The 22810-nt window shown below is 42.8% G+C and overlaps 1 protein-coding gene across 9 annotated transcripts in view; it reads left to right on the top strand.

The window, feature by feature from the left end:
• Positions 1–8398, top strand: part of EPN1 (epsin 1) — a 103192-nt gene extending 94794 nt beyond the window's left edge. For all 9 annotated transcript variants that reach the window (XM_040325603.1, XM_040325600.1, XM_040325597.1 and 6 more), the window contains 2 exons: positions 5503–5736; positions 6987–8398. In XM_040325603.1, coding sequence (XP_040181537.1) covers positions 5503–5736; positions 6987–7348 — 596 coding nt within the window. In that variant the 3' untranslated portion in view covers positions 7349–8398. The remainder of the gene's footprint in view (positions 1–5502; positions 5737–6986) is intronic.
• Positions 8399–22810: the final 14412 nt, after the last annotated feature.

Raw genomic sequence — 22810 nt, 5'->3', positions numbered from 1 at the left:
AAATATGAGAACTGAGATTTCCTTTAGTTGAACTAACAAGTGTGTCCATTCTAGAGCTGGTAACATTTGAGGATATTCAGTATAATTTTAAAGAACTGTTTTTGTGGGTAAGCGACATAGGGGAGGAGTATGGATGGTATATAAGTGGGAATTATGTGCAGGTGAGGGAGAGGAATGTGGAGGGTCTAACAGTGGGCACTATGTACAGGAGAGGAATGTGGTGGGTATAACAGTAGGCACTATGTACATCAGAGGAGTGTGAAGGGTATGACAATGGGCAGTATGTACAGGAAGAGTGTGGGGGTATGACAGAGTGTAGTACGTACCAGAGAGAAGTGTGGAGGGTATGATGGGGCAGTATGTACAGGAGAGGAATGTGGAGGGTATGACAGTGGGCACTATGTACAGGAGAGTAGTGTGTAGGGTATGACAGTGAACGCTATGTATAGGAGAGGAGTGTGTAGGGTATGACAGTGGGCACTATGTACAGGAGAGGAGTGTGTAGGGTATGACAGTGGGCACTATGTATAGGAGTGGAAGGATATTTAGGAACTGCGTAGTGGTTAAGCGGGGCATACATGGATTGAAATTACGCCAATTATGCAGAGACCAGCCATAGTCGATCTATGTATGGGCTAGCTGGTTTTACACAAGTCAATCTATTAATCGACTTGAGTACAACCAGCCTGTTAGGTTTTTCCCAAGACAATCAGTGCTGCCAGCTATAGTTGGCAACACTGATCATTGTACTCACTGGCAGAACACAATAATACTGCAGGAGTGATTCCCACTTCCACAGGTCAGCAGGTGAGATGGTGTGTGGGGACAGGCTGGGGAGAGATTCTAGTCAGTGGCTGGGTAGGCACTGGTAGTATCAGAGCCAGATACACACAGGTTACATACGCCACGATCGTTAGAGCGAGAACAATAATTCTAGTACTAGACCTCATCTGTAACTCTAAACATGTAACCTAAAAAAATGTAAAGCATCGCTTAGGATACCAAAAAGAATCGTGCTAACTTAACTATTTTTTTTTTTTTTATGATTGAAACAGTTTTTTTCCAAAAAAACATGTTTGAAAAATTGCTGCGCAAATACCGTGCCAGAGCTGCACAATTAATCGTTAAAAAAATTGTGATCTCGATTCAACCCCCCTGACGATCTCCAATGCAGAGTTTGCCGATTCTTTCATATAACAAGTGGAAAGACTTGCAGCTATCAAAAGAAAATATCTGGGCAGTCTGCCAAGTTTTTAACAGGAAACATTGTAACTAACGCTTCCTCCTTAGATCAAAGGGATAAACTTCTGTGTGTAAAGAAAAAAATCTGGGCAGTCTGCCAAGTTTGTAAACAAAATGAAACCTTGTAACTAACTTCCTTCTTAGATCAAACTTCTGTGTCTAAATTCGGGAAATTTAACCACTTAAAGTCCAACACTTGTTTCTTAAGTTAAAAAGCAATATTATTTGCTAGAAAATTATTTGGAACAGCCAAACTATTTATATATATTTAATAAAAAAAAAAAAATATATATATATATATATATATATATATATATATATATATATATATATATATATATATATATATATTTTATATATTATTAGCGGAGACTCTAGGGAATAAAATGGCAATTGCTGCAATATTTTATGTCACACTGCATTTGCCCACTTCAATGAAAAATAAAAACCATAAAAACAAAACAGTGAAGTTAGCCCATTTTTTTTTTTTTTGTTTTAATGTGAAAGATGATGTTACGCTGCAAGAATCGTGAGAGAATCGTGATCTATCTTCTAAGCCAAAAAATTGCAATTCTCATTTTAGCCAGAATCGTGCAGCTCTATACCGTGCAACATAAAAAGTGCAAAGACCACCATAGAGTAATTTTCTAGCAAAAAAAAACAAATTATGATTTTTACATGCAGTAGAGAAGTGTCAGAATTGGCCTGGGTGGCAAGGTTAATTACCATGAGCAATATACAAATTATTATAAGCACTGTGATCCTATCAGTCTGCTGCAATGTGTCAGCTTGTATTTATATTGGCCGCTCTGAATGTAGCTTCTGACAGGCTGTGCAAGCAGGCCCGTATCTCCGGAACCATAAATGATCACCGTCCCATATTTTGACCAGTTGTGGGGTAGGTCTTCCCCTGTCTACCCCCCAAATATGGGGTTTCTGGTCGTCGAGCTACAACCCCTGAAGTCTATCTTTTTTTTTTTTTTTTTTTTTTTGGGCAAATGGGCCTATCTTGAGAAAGGGGCCTGGAGCTGCAGCTCCATCAGCCCCCTTGTTAATCTGGCCCTGACTACACATCATCTCGATCTCGGGAAGTGCAACAACATGGCTTCTGTAAATAGGACCAATTAACTTTAGTCTCTCCCTAGGGGGTTCTGTGCAGCCAGGACATACTAATATGTTGGATGTTGCCAGAAATTAAGCACAATCATATTGGGGATAATGCTGCAGCACGCAGTCTGGTGCCTCCAATATGGGCTGACCTTGGGGCCCCCTGAGATCCACACTGGCAGCCTACATATTTATCTTGGCTTGGGATTATTTTAACCACCGCTCCGGGCCAACTCTGACACTTTATTGCTTTCACAAGGAATGAACGACATCCCTTGTGATAACACGGGCAGTGACGGGTACTGTTTACTCCTTTCTTCTCTGCCCTTAAGTATCTGATCAATTTGAGATCTGTTTGATCAGGTGCATTCACAGGGCAGTAACGGCCTATTTAGTTTGGACCAAAACCGGAAGTAACAAAATGCTTGTTGCTTTTCATTTCTTAAGCCTTAGAAATCAGGGACGTTCCAGTCCTCAGTCATCTCTATGGCCAGCCAGAGGAACCGATGGCTTCAGTCCCAGGCTTCCTGGTGTGAAAAAGATCGGGACCACTTCTGCCATCTGTAAAAGTGATCCAGCAACTAATTGACCGTGAGGATCGCCTTTTACATAAAAGCCCATCGCCAACTGAAAAAAAAAAAACCTTCGACCAGACAACTTGCAGATACGTCACTAAGGCTGAAGCTGAATAAAGATTTGGATTTTTGGTCCCCCAAAAGAAAAAGCCAAACAAAAAGGGGGGGGGGGGGTTAAGGGCAGTTGGACTATTGCGGTACAGGTAGACAGTTATAAAGATGCATGTATAGAAAGAAGTATATATTTTAATAATACGAGGACAATAAAATGCAAACAAAAGTATACAGTTTTTAAAACCTAGTGACAAACTATGCGTATCACCACAGTAATAGTCCCCAAAGAGGGAATATCACAATGGGAGTAGGGGTCACTGGTGGTGTCTCTACTAGTTTCGCGGCCAGTTACCGATTTGGTCTGGAGAAAAATCTGCAATTAATTGACGGACAATGAATAAACAGTTTGGCAGGCATAGAGATGCAGTCAAGCCTGACTTAGTAATATAATATATACAGTGGGGGACAAGAACTGAGCTGCTTACCTAAAACCCCAACACTCCGCAGGATCAACAGTCACCAGTCAAGGTCTCCCGCGGCGACCAAGGGGGACGTATATGTGAATGGACTTAATATCTAAATATATAAGGTAACTATGAATAAAAGTTATTTGGCCAATAAGATTCAAGAGGAGAGGGGGAGTGCACAAATTCCATGATTACTCAGTTATTTTTTAATAATAAAACGTGAAGTAGTGAAGGTGGTAAGGGTGAAGAGTGGAAGAGGAGGGAAAGATGTGAAGGATGAGAGGGAGAAAAGGGAGGGTGAAAGAAATGGGCTAGGGACCTAGATGGGGGGGAGGGAGGGGAAAAAGGAGGGTGAGAAGTGTGGGGGGGGGGGGGGGGGGAAAAGGACCAATATTAGTGTGGAAGGTGTATACCGGTCTTGGTTAATAACAGCTAAAGCTGGTGCTTAACTGCATGTATTGGTAAGGAAGGCAGGGACACTGCTAATAAGGCGAGTGGTAAAACAAAATGTATCCCACTTAGGCCGCGTACAGACGAGCGGACCTGTCCGATGAAAACGGTCCGCGGACCGTTTTCATCGGACATGTCCGCTCGGAGATTTTGGTCTGATGGTTGTACGCACCATTATCTTGTCCTGTCGCCTGTAGCAGGGCTCTCATAATTATTATTCTTCTTGTAAAAAATATCAGTAGTCCTGCATATGGACACAAACTGGATCACTGTGCAGCCTATTGCAGGATGTTGGCTCTTAGTAGAGATCCCACTTGGGTCAGTGGGTGAACTTTGTTCCTTGTTTACCACTAAGGCTGTTCCTTTGGACTCCTTTTTAGATTCTGATAGGACTTGAGATGTTTTTATGATAACAATCCATGGAGAAAAAAATTAAAGACAAAATACAGTTTTGTGCATCTTAAAGGCAATAGTAATGGCTGTCGGTGTTCAACTTTGAAGTATAAACTTTCCAAGGAAGTTTTTGAAGCAGAGGTGACCTTTTTTATTTTCTGTACATTCAAGGTTTTAGGCCAGGTTCACACCTATGCGAATTGAGTGCGGATTAAACCGCATCTAATTCGCAGGACATTTCAAAATACATTGTTTTCAATGAGGCTGGTTCACATATGTGCGATGCATCCGCACTGCGCATTGCCTCCAAACCGTGTGCGGTTTTCATGTCTTGCGGTGCGGCTCAGGTGCGAATTCAGTCCCATTATCTTCTATGGGTACGCAGCTGAATTCGCAGATGTGTTCATTTCTCTTCAGTATTTGTCTCATTCAGTTCAATACACTTCCCCCCTCCCCCTCCCCTCTCCCAGGTCTCCAAATTCACACCTGATCTGCAGCTAAAACGCAGTTGATCTGCAGAACACCTTATAGAGAAATTCGCAAAGACAACAGAGCTCCAAAACGCAACGCACTAGTGTGATTCAGGCCTAAAGAAAACCTGAGTGCAAATCTACAACAAGGTCATAAGTTCTTGGTGGTGCTGCTATTCACACTCGGGACCCCTATGATTAAGCCCCGGTGGGTTGGGTGAAACCTGTCAGGGGGCATGGCCCGAGGAGCGGCATTGACTGAGGCTTTTACATGTCCATCCATACTAGGATAGGCTATGACGAGCAGCGGTTTCAAGCTGTGCAAATCCACATTTCATTTGCAGCTCCACCTGCTAGTGAAATGTGATATTACAATGCTAAGCAGATGCTCTGCCTTTTTTAAAGGGTTGTGGTAACCTCTCCCTATTACAAAAGCAGAAAATAGCTTTTTATTTGAATATCCCTTTTTAATAGTAACTCATTGTTTGTTTTTTATAGGTTTTGTGTAATATTTTTTCTTTACTGTCAAGTTTGGGTTGTAGTATCCATTGCGGACAACTACTAACTTCATTGTACATTCTTGGCTCTTCATGCATTTCTTTCTTTTCATCCTACATTGCACATTCTGATGCCAGGAAAATCTGTGGTTTTCCAAGTTGACCTGTCCATATAAAACATTGTGTATATTGGTGTTTTTTTCCAGCTTAAATGACCTTGCTTTTTGATTCTGTTTGTATTTAACAGGCGAGCTGGATCTTCTGGCTGGAGAGGTTCCAATGTCTCGCTCTCTTGGATCAAAGAGTCCTGATGCCTTTGACATGGCAGCAATGAGCAGCTCATTTTCAGATGGTTCCAAGCCAACCCGGAAGACACCAGAATCCTTTCTTGGGCCCAACGCTGCCTTAGTAGACTTGGACTCCCTTATTTCAAAACCCACAATACAAAATACCAAGACCTCCAATCCCTTCCTTGTAACAGGTGAGTGACTTGGTAGGTTAGACGTCCAGTACAAAACCAAAATACCTAACCAGCAATTGACTGGCCTATTTTAAATGTTAAAATATTCCTACTGTATTATCTGTAGATAACGCATGGCAAGTAAATAATAGACTGTCAGGTGTATTAAATTTGAATTCACGAAGGTCCAGTGAATGCTGGGTCCAGTAAAATGTTCTTCCAACAGAGGCCCAAATCGCGTTTGATTCTTAATGGCATCTCTGTGCATTGGAAAATGCAGTGCGTTTTTCGCGTACTAAACCACATGGTGCCACAATATTATGCAGCTTAGTTTGGCACGCACCTTTTTATAGCACCACTCCTTCACGTTGCAGCCCCCCCAGCCTCCCTTCACATTCCTGTTTTCACCCCCTTTGTAGAACCCCTTCATATGGCTCCCTTCATATTCCTGTCCTTGCGCCCCCTTTTATATCACTCCCCTTCCTCCTTCCCCCAGGTTCCCAATCCTTTATGGCAGTGACAGAGCCCCCTTCCCTGTGCTACCTTTCCTTTCACAACATGGAGGGCGGGAGGCACAAAAGGTCTAGAGCCAACATTGGAAGGGCAGAACAGTGATGAACGGAAGGCGGGAGCTGCTCCAGCTAAATGATAGGATGCAGGGTGGTCCTAGCAATCGTTCAATTAACTGGGCAAGCTTCTGCCCTTCGTCCATCGCTGTGTTGCCTCCCAGTGTTGGTGCTGGAAAGAAGACTGTGCTAGCAGTGGCTGAGGGGGGAAGGACCAGCTAAATGGCGTAACCGCGGCAGGTCCGTATGGGAGATTGAGTCGATCCAGGACACGCTCCGCCATTTAGTGAAGGAAGTTATTTTTGACACTTTGCTTCCTTTTTTAACTTTTTTTTTTTTTTTTTTTTTATCTAAACATAATTACATGTGTAGCTATTTTGTACATACTTGTAGCAGCCTCCACTTTCCTAGTGTTCTAATGAGCAAAGACTCTGGTAAGTGTTGAAACTTGCCCTGCCCCTTCATGCCTACTGCTCATTCCTATTGGTCAGGGCAGAAGTCCATTATACTGATGGGCTAATAGGAATGTGTAGGCAAACTGAACACGTCTCGGTAGTGTCAGAGCTTTATTTGTCAGACCAGCCTGGCATTTGGCTGTAATGGGACTTTGAGGCACCTGCAAGTATGTCTGGCAGTTTGTTTCAGTATGGGGGGTGTGTGTGCGAGCACGCACTAATTTAATTGTTTTCATTTGTTTTATCTTAGGAGCACCCAGTTCGACCACAACAAATCCATTCCAGAGCAACCAACAGTCATCTCTTACTTTGAACCAACTTCGTGCCAGCCCTGTGATGTCAATGGGACAGCCAGTTACACCAGCTGGACAAGCGCCTGCAGCAATTCCATTTAGTTCCGTCTCCCCAATGGTGTCAGTATCCCCGTTAGCCCCAGGAATTCCTATAGCCAATGTGTCACCAGTGGTTGGAATGAGTGGCCTCCCAGCAGCGGCGGTGCCTCCTATGAGCTTGCCTACTATGATGCCACCACAGCAGATGGTGACACAGCCCATTGTCCCCAATCTATCTGCACAAGCTGTGACGAGTGCTACCAATCCTTTTCTGTTGTGAGCTGTGGAATTGAGTTTGTAATGGCAATGACCGGGGGAGATGGGTCAAAAACTGGCATTTTCATGCTACTACCACAGAATGTCCCTGTCCCCTAATACCATCTTTTGTGGCAACCCTATATTGGCAGCACACTTGACTTTTGGTGTCTGCTTCCTTTTCACTGTGCCTCTGAATACCAAGAAATAGTATTTTGCCCTCCCCACAGTACTGCTAAAGATGTTTAGGTAGAAGACCATAGATTAATTCTTGTTTTCTTGATTAAATCAATAGTGTTATGCCGGACTTGGATGTCCATGTTTTTTCCGTTTCCCACCCCTCATCCATTTGCATTAATAAAGCAGCACTTCACAGTAAGGTTAGTTTTTGTTTGCTTCTGCCTCGTAGCAGTTCCAGGGTCTTGAGTTTCAAGCAGAGTGTTGCTTGCTTTGAACATCTGTTCTTTTCTACATACAAAATTAGTGTTTTGCCGACACTATTTTACCTGCATCTACAACCCGAAACATTGCTGCATTTCAACATGAACTCATGAATGGAGTATTGTTCGTTTTAACTCAATAGGAAAGCTGTCTCTGCTGTTGGACATGTAAATATTGCACCTCACTCGAGCACTTCTGTGTTACTGGACCATGATAGGATATTGCCCTACTTAGAAATGTGTTATGGATAAAACACTAAAAATTACGGAGCTCTTTAAATTCCAAATCCAGCTTTCTGTTGAGAAGGGGACTACAAGGGAGGGGGGGGGGAGGGGTCTCTGGGGTATGTTGCCATGATAGCAGGATGTTTCCTATTTATTAGAATGAATTTGTGAATGCTGATTAAGTGGATTTTTAACCCTTTAAATTTCTTCCACTTCTTTCCTATTTCCCATTTACAAATCAAATCTGTGATGATGATGATTTATTTGATAACCACTTAATAAACTGATGGCTTTGCTTGGTGTGCTGTCCATCGACTCCTATTCCGTATATATTATATATTTTTTGCATTTGTTCTCCCTTCTAGAAGAGAGAACAGTGTTTAAATAAAATCAAATCTGGGAAAGCTTAAGCAACATTTTTCTTTATTTTGTTTGGTTAATATTGCCTTTTAATGTGATGTCACAGAATGTTCCTTTATGTAAGTGTATAATCTTAAGTGCATGCATTTTTTCCACAATGATGTTTTTTTCGTTGAGAAGAATTCCAGGAACGCCATGAAGTACACAGAAGTCCATATACAGTGGATATAAAAAGTCTACACACCTCTGTTAAAATGTCAGGTTTGTGTGATGTAAAAAAATGAGGCAAAGATTAAATCTTTTCAGAACTTTTTCCACCTTTTTAATGTGACCTATAATCTGCACAACTCAGTTGAGCAACAAACTGAAATATTTTAGGTAGAGGGAAGTAAAAATAAAAAGGTAAAATTATATGGTTCAGCCAATCCAATCAGAAGTCCTTTGGTGACGAAACGTGTGTAGGGTGCCGGTGACGTCATCACGTTATTGTCTGTCGAGATGGTGGTGTTACAAGTATACAGGAAGGAAGGAGAACCAGATGGAGACGCTGCAGCTCTCATGACATTATTGCTGAACACTAACATCGCTCTTGTAAGTGCAATACTTTCTTTTATTAAACTAATTGATTCTACATACTGCACTATAGAAGTCTTTTGTTTTCTATTTCTGAGCAGTCCTTGGATTACTAGCTGCTGCCTTTTGATTGGTTCTAGGGAGACCCATGTCCCTAACCTTGATGAGACTGTTATCTGCAGTCACTGCTTTTTGGTAAGCAGGCTACCTACACAATTGTGTGTTTTTGAAAACACGTTTGCTTTTTGGGAAGATAGGTGTCACTCACTGTTTTTCTGGAAACACTTTGATTTACTTTGGAAGACAATTTTTACATGCACTCTTTCTAATTAAATTTGGATGGGACTTTGCTTTAGTTTTTTTCTTCTATAACGCTTTTTTTTTTTTCCCCTTTTTTGGGTGTTTTATATTGGGATTTATTATCACTTGATTTATCCATTATTCACTTGGTATTGAGGTCAAACCTCACCTGTTCTATATATAAATTTGTTTACACATGTGTTTATTTTATCACCTTAGCACTGCACTTTTTGGGATTTTTAAAATGATATGGTTGCATAAGTGTGCACACCCTTAAACTAATACATTCTTTATTTTTTATTTTTTTTACAGCATTTTAGTCTTTGTGTATGAGTCCATCAGCATGGCACATCTTGACTTGGCAATATTAGCCCACTCTTCTTTGCAAAACGACTCCAAATCTGTCAATGTGAGGGCATCTCCTGTGCACAATCCTCTTCAGATCATCCACAGATTTTCAATCTGGTTCAGGTCTGGGCTCTGGCTGGACCATTCCAAAAATGTTATCTGGTGAAGCATTTCCTTTGTTGATTTGACTGTATGCTTTCGGTCGTTGTCATGCTGAAAGATGAAGTTCCTCTTCATGTTCAGCTTTCTAGCAGAAGCCTGACGGTTTTGCGCCAATATTAACTGGTATTTGGAACTGTTCATAATTCCCTTTTTACATTGACTAAGGCACCTGTTCCAGCTGAAGAAAAACCTCCCCAAAGCATGATTCTGCCACCACCATGCTTCACGGTGGATATGGTGTTTTGGTGTGAAGTGGTGTTTTTGCACCACACATATCTTGGAATTATGGCCAAAAAGTTCAACCTTTTTGTTTCCTCAGACCATGACACATTTTTCCACATGCTTTTGGAGACTTCAGATGTGATTTTGGAAAATGTAGCCAGGCCTGGATGTTTTTCTTAAACTGCTTCCGTCTTGCTGCTCTACCCCAATAGCCCAGACATATGAAGAATATGTTAGATTGTTGTCACATGCAGGGCTGTGGAGTCGGCCTGATTCACACCTATGCTTTTTCTTTATCGTACACCACGGGACACAGAGCCTCCATTACATCAGTGTTTCTCAACTCCAGTCCTCAAGGCACCCCAACAGGTCATGTTTTCAGGCTTTCCATTATTTTGCACAGGTGATTTGATCAGTTTCACTGCCTTTAGTAATTACCGCAGCTGTTTCATCTGAGGGAAATCCTGAAAACATGACCTGTTGGGGCGCCTTGGGGACTGGAGTTGAGGAACACTACATTACATAGTGGGTTGTATGGTTACCAGAGGTGATTGGACACAGGCACAACCAATGAAGAAAAGTTCCCCTCCATATAACCCCTCCCATAAGGGAAGTACCTCAGTTTTTTGGCCAGTGTCTAAGGTGTTGGACGCGAGTAGGATGTGCTGAAGGAAGCTCTGCCAAAGAGACCCTATGGGGGTAGAGAGCTACACTGCGGGTTAATCCTGGTCGCTTATAATATTTTGCCTAAACAGGATGGTATCTAGGCCTCGTGAACGAGGTGTCGCCTATAATGTCTCTTCTGAGAACTGGGCTCTAGGGTCCAGCACTTCTGCGCTATACGCTAAAAGTCCTGGCAGTCTTTTACAAGGCCCAGGGAAGAGGTCTCCTTTAAGTAGGAACCCATATCCCTGAAGGTTGGCACACAGACCCCACCGTGATGGGGGAAGATTGGTTCTGCTTGGCAGAAAACCTGCGGCGGGACAAGGTAAGCCAGGAAAGAGTCCTACGTTTTAAACTTGAGGACCTTTCCTATTTTAGACTAGGTTGTTGTTTTTTTTTTGTTTTTTTTCTGGCCGCCACTGGGGGGAGTAAAAGAGCTGAGTTTCACTCGCCATGCTCCAGAGCAGTGTCGGTTTCCTCGGACAGCACACTCCTTCCGCTGCATAAGCTCTGCCATAGACGGCTGCCTTCCTCCTCCTCCTCTCAGGCAGGTATCAGGAGGATCTCCCTCACACTGGCTTACCGCCACTAACCCCTAGGACGTGCACAGGGGCGCGCTTTATGCTGTTTGCAATGGGAGGTGGGGGCAGGCCTGGGTGAATGCACGGGCGCACGTGTTATAGATGGCAGGCAGGCAGTGATAAAAAAAACTCGCATGCCTGGAGCTTTCCTACAAGGGACACGGCAGCATAAAGGGCACGTAAGATCTCCATGTGGTTGGCTGAGCACTCCCAAAAGATAAGACACATACTCTAGCATGAAACTGTGTGTTAGTTGCATACTTCTGTAGATTGCTAAACTAGCATAGTAGTATATGCGTTTATTGGTACCTTGACTTTGCTTGGTAATATGTCTTCTCAAAGAAAGAACTCTGGGGCTAGCCGCGCCTGCTCGGTACCTTCCTCTCCTGTAAAACCTGATGTTTTCATACAGGATGAGCCATGACCTCTATCATGAGTAGCAGCCTCTCCTGTGGTGCCTGTGCCTGCATATGTCACTGAGGACACTTTGGCGACAGCCCTGAACAACTTGGAAGGAAGATTCGCTGCGTTAATCGCAAAGTCCTCAGAAAAGGACAAAAAGCGAAGCGGATCTCCTCCTGTTTTAGATCTCCTTGCAGAAAGATCTGAGGAGGATGAGGACTCAGAGGGATCAGTGATGTCGGAGGAACCTTTTTTTTTTTTTTTTTCTGCTTACCAGGTTCTAAAGTTACAGGTGCAATGTTGTGCTGAAGCAGTGCGCTCCACATTCAGATTACCCTCTGCGGAGTTAACTGAATCACCTGTCTCCTCTCTGGTTTCATTAAAATCCCCACAGGCTGCTTGTGCCTTTCCGATTCAGGTCTGACTTGAAACACCCGGTTAAGCGTTTTTCTCCTAGGAAGTTTGAAGTTCTTTATCCTATGGAGGAGAAGTTTACCAAGAAGTGGAGTCTGTCTGCTGTCGATGCAGCTATTTCTTGTGTAAATAAAAGCCTAACTTGTCTGGTGGACAATGCCCAGGTATTTAAAGATCCTTCTGAGAAGAAGTTGGAATCTTTACTAAAATCTTCCTTCCTTCTGGCAGGCGCAGCAACCCATCCTGCTGTGGCAGCAGTTGGTATGTGTCAGGTCTTAAAGGATCAGGTGAAACGGGATGAAACATCTGACTTCGAAGCAGACCAAATTTTAAGAAGAATATGTCTAGGGCCTTATGTTTTACAGTCGATGCCATTCGATTCTATCCAACAGGCATCCCGCCTCACGCGCCAGCTGGTGCATATGCGCAGAATTCTTTGGCTAAGGCATTGGTCAAAAAACATTTGGCCAGTTTCCCCTTCCATGGCGAATGCCACTTTGGGGATGATTTTCCAAAAAATATCGAGCAGTAAAACTACCCTTTTGCCAGAGAATAAGTAAAACGAGTGTCCTTGTTTTAATCTCTCTCTCTCTCTCTCTCTCTCTCTCTCTCTCTCTCTCTCTCTCTCTCTCTCTCTCTCTCTCTCTCTCTCTCTCTCTCTCTCTCTCTCTCTCTCTCTCTCTCTCTCTCTCTCTCTCTCTCTCTCTCTCTCTCTCTCTCTCTCTCTCTCTCTCTCTCTCTCTCTCTCCTGGTAGATCTACCTCCAGCCAGTGGCGACAGCAGTTTCAGCCAGCCGCAAAGGCTAAAGACCAGGCCCAGAAGAACAAGAAGCCGTGGGGTTCAAAAGCTAACAAGCAAAACCCCAAAGCCTCTTTATGAAGAGGCGCCCCCGCTCGGCCGAGTGGGGGGACGGCTCTATCAGTTTTTAGCGGCATGGCAGACAGAAATCCAGGACAAGTGGGTAGTATCCCTAGGGTACAAACTGGAATTTCGAGAGATCCCAGCTTCTCAGTTGCGAAGTTCAAGGCTTTCCAAACATCCACTAAAAAGCATCCTTCAAGGGATTGGATCACTTGCTGTCGCAGGGGGAGATCACAGAGGTACCCCTAAAGGAGCAAGGTTCAGGTTTTTATTCAAACCTCTGATTCCAAAACCAAATGGATACGTAAGACCCACTCCGGATCTAAGATCTCTAAATCCGTTTCTGAACATTCGTAATTTTTGAATGGAAACGATTCGATCCGTGATCGCCACCCTACAAGGCGGAGAATTTATGGCGTCTATAGCCATCAAGGATGCAAATTTTCATGTGCCTATCCATCCCGCTCACCAAAAAGTCTTCAGGTTCGCGGTAGAACATCGCCACTTCCAGTTTATGGCTCTGCCCTTTTGGTGTGGCTACCGGGCACAGGGCATAGCGCTAACGGCTTATATAGACGATCTACTGGTGATAGATCAGTCAGTGGCAGGATTAGATCACGCTGTGCTCACCACAATAAAATACCTGGAGCATTTAGGATGGATTGTAAACCTACAAAAATCCTCTCTACAAGCCCAAAGAAGGGTAGTGTATTTGAGCATTATCATACACATCCCAAAGCAGGGTATTCCTGCCGGAGAGCCAAAGATCAAGTCTCTAAAAGACCTGATCCACAAGGTCAGGGCAAAGAAAGGGGAGTCTATATGCCTTTGCATGAGGCTATTAGGGAAGATGGTGGCCTCCTTCGAGGCTGTCCCTTACGCCCAATTTCATTCGAGACTACTTCAAGGTAGTATCTTTGCCGCCTGGAACAGGAAGATCCAAGCTCTGGATTTACCCATGCGCCTGTCTTCACAGGTGTGCCAAAGCTTCAGTTGGTGGTTTAAAAACCAAGAACTTGCGGAAAGGAAAATCCTTTCTCCCAGTCACCTGGAAGGTGGTATCTATGGATGCCAGCCTAATGGGCTGGGGAGCAGTGTTAGAAGAATCTTCAGCACAGGGAACCTGGGCCAAGACTGAAGAGAACCTGCCCATCAACATACTAGAGATTCGGGCAGTATACCTAGCCCTCAGAACCTGGACACACAGGTTACAGGGCCACCCTGTTCTGATTCAATTCAACAATGCTACTGCAGTAGCTTACATCAATCACCAAGGGGGCACCCGCAGTCAGGGTGCTCAGAAAGAGGTGAATCTGATTTTGGCATGGGCAGAAGATCATGTTCCTTATCTCTCTGCAATCTTCATTCCAGGGGTAGAAAACTGGCAAGCGGACTATCTGAGTCACCAGCAGCTGTCACCAGGAGAGTGGTCTCTCCACCCCAATGTCTTTTAGACAATATGCCAGATGGGGGACCCTGGATTTAGACCTGCTAGCTTCCAGGTTCAACAGGAAGTTGGACAACTTTTGTATCCAGGACAAGAGATCCTCTGGCCTACGGATCGGATGCTCTAATAATTCCCTGGAATCGGTTCTCGCTGATCTATGCATTTCCTGCGATCGCTCTCTTACAAAGGGTACTTTGCCGGATCAAGAAGGAGGGAATTCCAATAATCCTAGTGGCCCCAGAAGGCCCTGGTATGCTGAGATCATAAAGATGGCGGTAGAAAGACCTTGAAAGCTTCCGATTCGTCACGACCGGCCGGTGCTGCAGATTTAAGGCTGTTTTTTTTTTTTTTTTTTTTTTTTACTGCAAATTGTGAGTTTTTAACCCATATGAATTTGTGAATAATAAATTTTTTAAAGAAGTTTTTACACTATCGAGGCATCCTCGTCTTTTTCATGTTTTATGTGAACACCATCTTTGGAGCTACTGATTAAGGAGATGATCCATGCCGGGCTGTCCACTTTCCAATGAGCCCAGCAGCTTGCTATCTACTATATGCGATTTGTGGTCCCCTGTAATTAAGGGACCAACTCGTTCTGGTAAGCAGATCTGTATGCCTTTGGTGGAGGTCATCCTTGGATTCTCACTCGTCAACACATGCCACATTGTTTTGTACAAGTTCACAATAATTAGGACTTTCTACACCTGGGTGGAGGAGGATGTGAACTTTCCTGTGTTTCAATTTTATATTTTTTGGCCATTTAATCTTTGATATTTCTTTCTTTGCACTAGCCCTCTCTGTCTGGAGAACGGAGGGCTGTTTTTGATGTATGAGGACACATCCTTGAATTCACATATATTTATGTTTATATACATGTCATTTTTATGTAATTTTGTTTATTAGTCATTAGCGCGATTCTTTTCCTTTTTTCCAATCCGATTTGTCACGACCTGCTGTCGCAGGGTCCAGTGTTCCATCCTTCCTTACAAAAGCTAAATTTGACGGTTTGGCTACTGAGACTCACATTTTGAAGAAACGAGGGATCTCGGGTCCAGTGCTTTCTACACTCATTAATGCTAGAAAGCCAGCCTCCAGGCTTATCTACTATAGAGTCTGGAAGGCATATGTTTCCTGGTGTGATACCAAGAAATGGAATCCTCAGAAATATGACATAAGTAGGATTCTCGCCTTTTGCCAGTTAGGAGTGGATATGAAATTAGCCCTTAGTACCATCAAGGGTCAAATATTGGCTCTATCAGTCTTTTTACAAAGACCGCTGGCAGCTCATTCCCTAGTTTAGGCTTTCATTCAGGGGGTACTGCGGATCAGTCCACCAGTCAAGTCTCCCATGTGCCCATGGGGTTTGAATTTGGTATTCTCAAGGCAACCTATTGCCTATTTGAACCTATTCGCCATATTCCTTTTATCCATTTGAGCAGGAAATTTGGTCTTTTTGATTAATACTCTTCTGCTAGAAGAGTATCAGGATAATAGCTCTTTCTTGTAAGGAGCCTTATTTAATTTGTCACAAGGACAAGATTGTTCTACGACCCCATCCTACCTTTTTACCAAAGGTGGTGTCGGCATTTAATTTAAATCAAGATATTGTTCTGCCTTCCTTTTTTCCTGATCCGCGGACGGCAGAGGAAAAGTTTTTGCACTCTCTCTAGATGTAGAGAGAGCAGTAAAGGTGTATCTGCAGGCAACCACTCAGATTCGTAAAACAGATGTTTTTGTTTATTTTGCCAGATGGTCCCAAGAAGAGACAAGCGGCATCAAAATCTACCGTTTCTAGGTGGATTTGACAAGCAATTATTCAAGCTTATGGTTTAAGGAACACAATTCCTTTTTTTTCTGTTAAGGCGCACTCTACCAGGGAAATAAGTGCATCACCAGGTTTCCATGGCTCAGATCTGTAAACCTGCGACTTGATCTTCAGTCCATACGTTTACCAAATTTTATCAAATGGATGTAAAAGGAAATGAGGATTCAGCTTTTGGGCGTAGCGTGCTGCAGGCAGCAGTATAGGGCTTCTTGTCCGTTCGCTGCCTGCTTGATCTGTGTCTCCCACCCTTCATTGAGCATTGCTCTGGGACGTCCCACTATGTAATGGAGGCTCTGTGTCCTGTGGTGTAGGATTTTTAATAACGGCTTACCTGTAAAATCCTTTTCTTGGCGTACACCACGGGACACAGAGGTCCCCCCTTCTATGGGAACCTTACTGCTTTGCTACAAAAACTGAGGTACTTCCCTTATGGGAAGGGTTATATGGAGGGGAACTTGTCTTCATTGGTTGTGCCAGTGTCCAATCACCTCTGGTGACCATACAACCCACTATGTAATAAAGGCTCTATGTCCCGTGGTGTACTCCAAGAAAAGGATTTTTACAGGTAAGCTGTTATTAAAAATCCTATTTTTAGTGCCTTCTGCATTTTGCAGATTTGCACTAAAGAATGTGTTCCATAGGAAACAATGTTAAATGCACTGTATTGCAAATCTGCAACATGCAAAAAGCACTCTTGGCAGCCTCCCTAACAGGTTTTCTTCTCATCAATTTTGGAGGGACGTCCAGTTCATGATAATGTCACTGTTGTGCTATATTTTCTCCACTTTATGATGACTGTCTTTGCTGTGTTCAATGGTATATCTAATGCCTTGAATTCTTTTGTACCCTTCTCCAGACTGATGCCTTTTAACAATTAGATCCCTCTGATGCTTTGGAAGCTCTCTGCGGACCATGGCTTTTGCTTTAGGATGCGACTAAGAAAATGTCAGGAAAAACCTACTAGACCAGCTGAACTTTATTATGAGTCGGTACACACCTGCCATCATTTAATGTGACTCTAACTCCAATTTAACATGAGTTTGAATGCAATTGCTTAATTCTGAACACATTCCCCGTTATAAGAGTGTGTGCACACTTGGGCCCCTTTCACACGGGCGGACAGTTCAGGTCTTCTTTTTTTTTTTTTTTTAGGCGGACCTGAACGGGCGCTCCATGCATGTCTGGAGAGAGAGAGAGATTTTTAATTTTATTACATCGCAGAAACATGACATTTTACCAGGGTTGTGTAGACTTTAGACTATTTATATTTACAGTCTGTAATGAATGTAATTACCACATTATGTACTGAAAAACAGGCTAAGACTGCATTCAGCAGTATTTTATGGTTATTCCAATGTGCTTTTATGTGTCAAATGACTGTAGTTATGTGTTGGGATTTATTATTGTCACGTGTGCTCTGACATTTGGCTACAGTGACCTCATTGTCCTGTTAGTGATGAGATGATTAGAACTTTGTGACATGGTGTATTATCCTTCTGGAAGTAGTATTTGTGAGTTCAGACACTGGCTCGCAGTCTCCGATCTAATTCATCCCAAAGGTGTTCTATCGGGTTGAGGTCAGGACTCTGTGCAGGTCAGTCAAGTTCCTCCACCCCAAACTCACTCATCCATGTCTTTATGGACCTTGCTTTGTGTACTGGTGCACAGTCATGTTGGGAGAAGGGGGCATCCCTAAACTGTTCCCACAAGGTTGGGAGCATGAAATTGTCCAAAACGCCTTGGTATGCTGATGTCTTAAGAGTTCTCTTCACTGGAACGAAGGGGCCAAACCCAACTCTCTGAAAAACAAGCCCACACCATAATCCCCCCTCCACCAAATGATTTGGACCAGTGTACAAAGTAAGTCTGTTTTTGAACCATACAGAACGGTTTCATACAATGTTTATAAATCCTGCTATGATAAAATCACATTTATGAAAAGCAGTTGCATGGACATAATTGTATAAGAAAACATTCAGTTAGACCTCAAACATGCCTTTATTACTAGGTGCAGAAGGCTGATTGAATATGCTACTTCACATTAGGAGAATATGTATATGATCCATATCGTTGGTTTATCAAATCGTGATTTTTTACATTGTGCAATATGTTGAGTTTCAGACCGTAGAACATGGTCTGCTGAAAATATTGATATAGTTGGAAAATTGGCATTGAAGGAAGGTCTGCCAGAGCATGAACACCTCAATATCCCTTTAACTGTCCTCAGGACATCTTGTAGTCCCTTTTTGGTTTCATATTTCAGTAAATGCCTTCTTCAGGGTTTGAAAAAGCTTACATTTGGTAGCTGCCGGCTCTTATTTTCTATCAGGCCAGTTTCTGAAGGCCAGTGATCTGTCAGAATCAGACTCTGCACAGGATCCAAAGACCAGGAAAATTCTGCCAAGTATGTGTAAATATTCAGACTGTGCTTGCTTAACCTAAATGATAAGTTATAATGCAAGTACTGTGGTGTATACTATAGACTATGTATACCACTCTTAAACCAATCAAAATTCCAACTAATACTATAAAAGTGACAAAGTGCAATACAAATGTCTCTCAGTGCAATACGAAGTGCTTAATGCTTTGTTCCCAGGAAATTCCCTGTGTGTCCACGACGTGGGGTAATGTAGTCCCTCCGCACGCATGTTGGTAACTCCCTTACTGAGGAAAGTCAACTGCGCTTGTAGGTCTTTTTTGGGGGGACCTATCCCACTATGATGTTCCCTGGAGACTTCCAACCCACACAGACTTCCTCCTGGCACGGTCCGCGAGGTTCAGAACATTTTTATGTAGGCAGAAAATGAATCGAGAGGAGACCTCTCATAGTGTGAAATCCTTGTGCGTTTATTCTTATAAACGTTTTCCAAAATAAAAATAAAAAAGCGCTTTTTTTTTTTTTTTTTTTTTTTTTACATTTTTTTATTTTGGAAAATCATATTGCACCGAGAAACATTTTCCTTGCACTATGGCACTTTATTTGTCAGTTTTATAGTATTAGTTGGAATTTTGATTTGGTTTGAGTGGTACCTATAGTATACACCACAGTTTGCAGTATAACTCATTATTTATTTAAGGCTAAGCAAGTGCAGTCTGAATATTTACATATACAGGCTTGTCTGTTTTGGCTGGCATAGACGGCGGCTGCTTATACCAGTACCAATCGTTTTTTGTGGTTACCTAAGCGCTGGTGTTTTCATTTTTAAATATTGCTAAGTACCTTTCATTTGTAATCATTTAATTTACTGTTGGTGTCTGTTGTGTAATATTTTTCGCAGTAAATATTTACAATTGTTGAGCACAATCTCTAAATGCTTTGACCAGAAAGCAAATAATCCTTGCTTCTGTGAGATACCATATTTTAAACTCTGTACACTCCTGTCTGAGCACGTGTCACAGATATTTCCTACAGTTCAGAATGACTATAATCAATGCGTGTTACAACACTTGGGGACTACTGTATGTGTAGTTGGTTATTGTGACAGAACCATCCCTGCTTGGGTGCTTCCGTTAGTATACAGCTTTCTCCAGTCCAGACATAGATACCAGATATTCTAGCCGCAGCATACAAGACTAGCCGACACATAGCTTGTATGAGTACTGGAACTGTCTATTGAAAACTCAGACATATACTTTATGTCAAAAAAGCACAATTTAGGGGTGTTTTGAGTAAAAAAGAAGCAAGATATCTTGTACCGGAAGCCCCTAGACTTCTGGTCATATACCAGTTCCAGCTTGGTGGTATAGACTTAATTTTTTCAAGAACAGGTGAGTATATAGACTATATCCTAACGGCTCCATGTCAGCACAGCTGGGTATAGGGCCCCCCCCCCCATATGCCTACAGGACTGGATTCATATAAATTTGAGCACACCTACAGCCTTGGCGTTCTTTTTTCCTCCTATGCGCAGGACCTAGGTGTGCTCCTCTACCTGGCTGGTCTAAAGGGCAGGCCGTCCGTCCATACTTGTGGATTAAGCTGGGCGCAGTCCCTGGTGTCTCGTCTAAATGACCCATAATCCAGGGAGCCCCACTGCTGGTCCTCAGGGCGGCCATGTCTGGGGTCTGCTGGGTCCAAAGAAAGTGGGCAGCGGTGTTGGCAGAGCCTCCCCTATGCACCCGCGCTGTGCAGGTGTTTACGGTCAGATGACGGAGGTTGGGTAAGCTAAACTTGTAAAATGCTTTGTATCCAAATGAATGCTGCATTTCTGGGTATTGTCTTGCTCCCTGCAGCCACTATGCATAGCCTGAGCTCCTCCACAGGGAGTTCTCTGTATAACAGGTACACAAAGTAACACTTTGTTCACACATGGCAATAACCTGTTGGTGGCTTCTCATGTTTGCTTTACTGTTGTGCCATTATGCCAACCCCCTCAAAAGACCAGCATTTCCAGAGAAGGTAAAGGAGTCACATGTGGATGTCTACTGAGCCAGCCATGGCCTGTTGAGATATGGGATCTCCTTTTTATATTTCTGTGCTCTTCAGTTTTACACCCCTGAAAAAAAGGGAGAAGAACGTCTGTGATGTCTACAATTCCCTTGGTTTGTACATTGCAGAAGATTATTGTAATTCTGTTGCAAATTCCTTTTTTTTTTTTTTGTTGCTGTTCTGAACAAGTTTATTCATTATGTCCTGATCCCTTGCATGACTAGGTTTGGCTAATTACCACCTGGTAAATCAGGGCTGTATATGGAGGCTTCAGTCTCCCTCTAGCAGTGGTTAACCCCTTAGGGTTTGTTACTTGGCAAACTATTTTACTGCATTTAACAATTTTTATGGTCTGGTTTGCTAAATGGTACACAACCCTGTGGAGAGGTTATCTATTAGTAATTACCAATCTCAGAGGCAAACAATCTGCTTCAGATCCTTCCAAAGAGAAGACAGACGAACATGACTGCAAGAATGTTGCCTAGTTCAAGCAACCTAGGATAAAGATGGCGACGACACCTAACCGGTTGTCACATTCATTAAGCATGTGGTCAATGCACTCTAAAGGAGTCATTTCCACTCACTCTGTGAAGGGGTCATATGGTGCCAATGAGTAGTCTCAGAATCTCCTCAGGCAAATTTAACCCATGTCAGCTTCTTCCCAAGCAGAGGTGAATGAACATGTGATTCATACTTTTTTCAAGCAGGCTGCAGTTAAGAGGATGGTGATCAAGTTGTCACAATTAAGCTTATGGTCAAGACACTCTAAAGGAATGGCTTTATTCATCTCTTGCAAGGGCCATCTATTCTGGCAATCTTCTTTTCAGGGCCTTCTCAAGCCAATCAATTCTCTTCAGTCTCTTCTGAACAGGAAGATGAGGATGACCTTTGTCCAGATTGGTAAGGTTGGTGAAATGCCTTTAAATAGAAGTGAAGGTGTTTTATGTACCTCCAGAAGACAGCTTGACAATGCCCTTATTTTGGATGGATCAAGTGCTCGTTCTACAAGATTGGAGTATATTGTCACAGCAGGATGTCAAGTTATGCCCTTTTGAACTGAAAGTTGTCCAGGGGTTGGGATCACCCCTCTGGTCAGTGTGTGTCCCTTGTGAGATTGGCCATATACATGACCTTACCATCAGAAGATGTTGTGACCTTCAAGGACAAACGCTATCACTGCATTTTTCTTGATCGTAGAAGGTCAAGCCTAAATTTAATAGTAGTCAGTTTGGCTTCCTTCCTCAAGATGAATGTCTGCTGAGTTAAAGAAGACCGAATATAATATCCAGCATTTACAAGATTTTGCACGCAACTTCCCCTATCACAGAGCAAACTCATTCCTATATGCGGAAATGGCATTATTAGTGGCATGGAGGTTGACAATCTCCAGACAATTCTGGAGATGTGGCTCTTCCTTGGGCACTCATTACCACATTTTGGGAATGCTCTGTGATCACACCTTATTGGTCACAGATTCATGTCCTCCTGGAAAAAGTCCTCGATATCCCCATACCTCACCATCCTATACACCTCCTCTTAGGTTTACCCCTTCCGAAGACGCCTAAACCCCTTAGGAAATTAATGGCTTATTTTATTGGCAGCTAAACGGGCTATACCTCAGTGCTGGCTTGCTAATACCCCCCTACTTTTACACAATTTTTGGTTGCCCTTGCAGACATCCGTAGGATGGAACACCTTACGGCAGTAATTGAAGACTCCCTAGCCAATTTTGACATCATATGGGGGAAATTGGATTCTTCCAAATATAGCTCGGAGACTTCACAAGTAGCTCTGAGTTCATGTTCTTAAAGAGTAAGATTTCTTGATCAAACGAGTAGATAAGATATTGGTGAAATAAAAGTGAACAAATATCTGCGCTAACTAAGATGCAATAGTGCCAATGCAAAGCAGCTAGCACAGTTTGTAGATAAGCAAACAAAAACAATATAATCCAATAGTGCAGCGCTCTAATAAATGAAGAAATTCAAATAATGTAATTTTTTTTTTTTTTTTTATATATAAAGTTCAAAAAAATATATTCATCAATGAAGTTGAAGATATAGGACCTCCCACCGAAGTTTCAGTGTGCAGACAAGGAAAACGCACCACATCACGTGCAAATAATCTGCTTACCAGAGCAACATCATTATGGGCATGTAATCAAATAACATGTAGGTCAGTGGCAGTTGCACATTCAACAGGATTTATGGGTGAAAAACGGTTCTCCACAGGCAG

This window comes from Rana temporaria, chromosome 10 (assembly GCF_905171775.1).
Source record: "Rana temporaria chromosome 10, aRanTem1.1, whole genome shotgun sequence".
Taxonomy (NCBI): Eukaryota; Metazoa; Chordata; class Amphibia; order Anura; family Ranidae; genus Rana; species Rana temporaria.
This window is presented reverse-complemented; position numbering and strand designations above follow the sequence as displayed.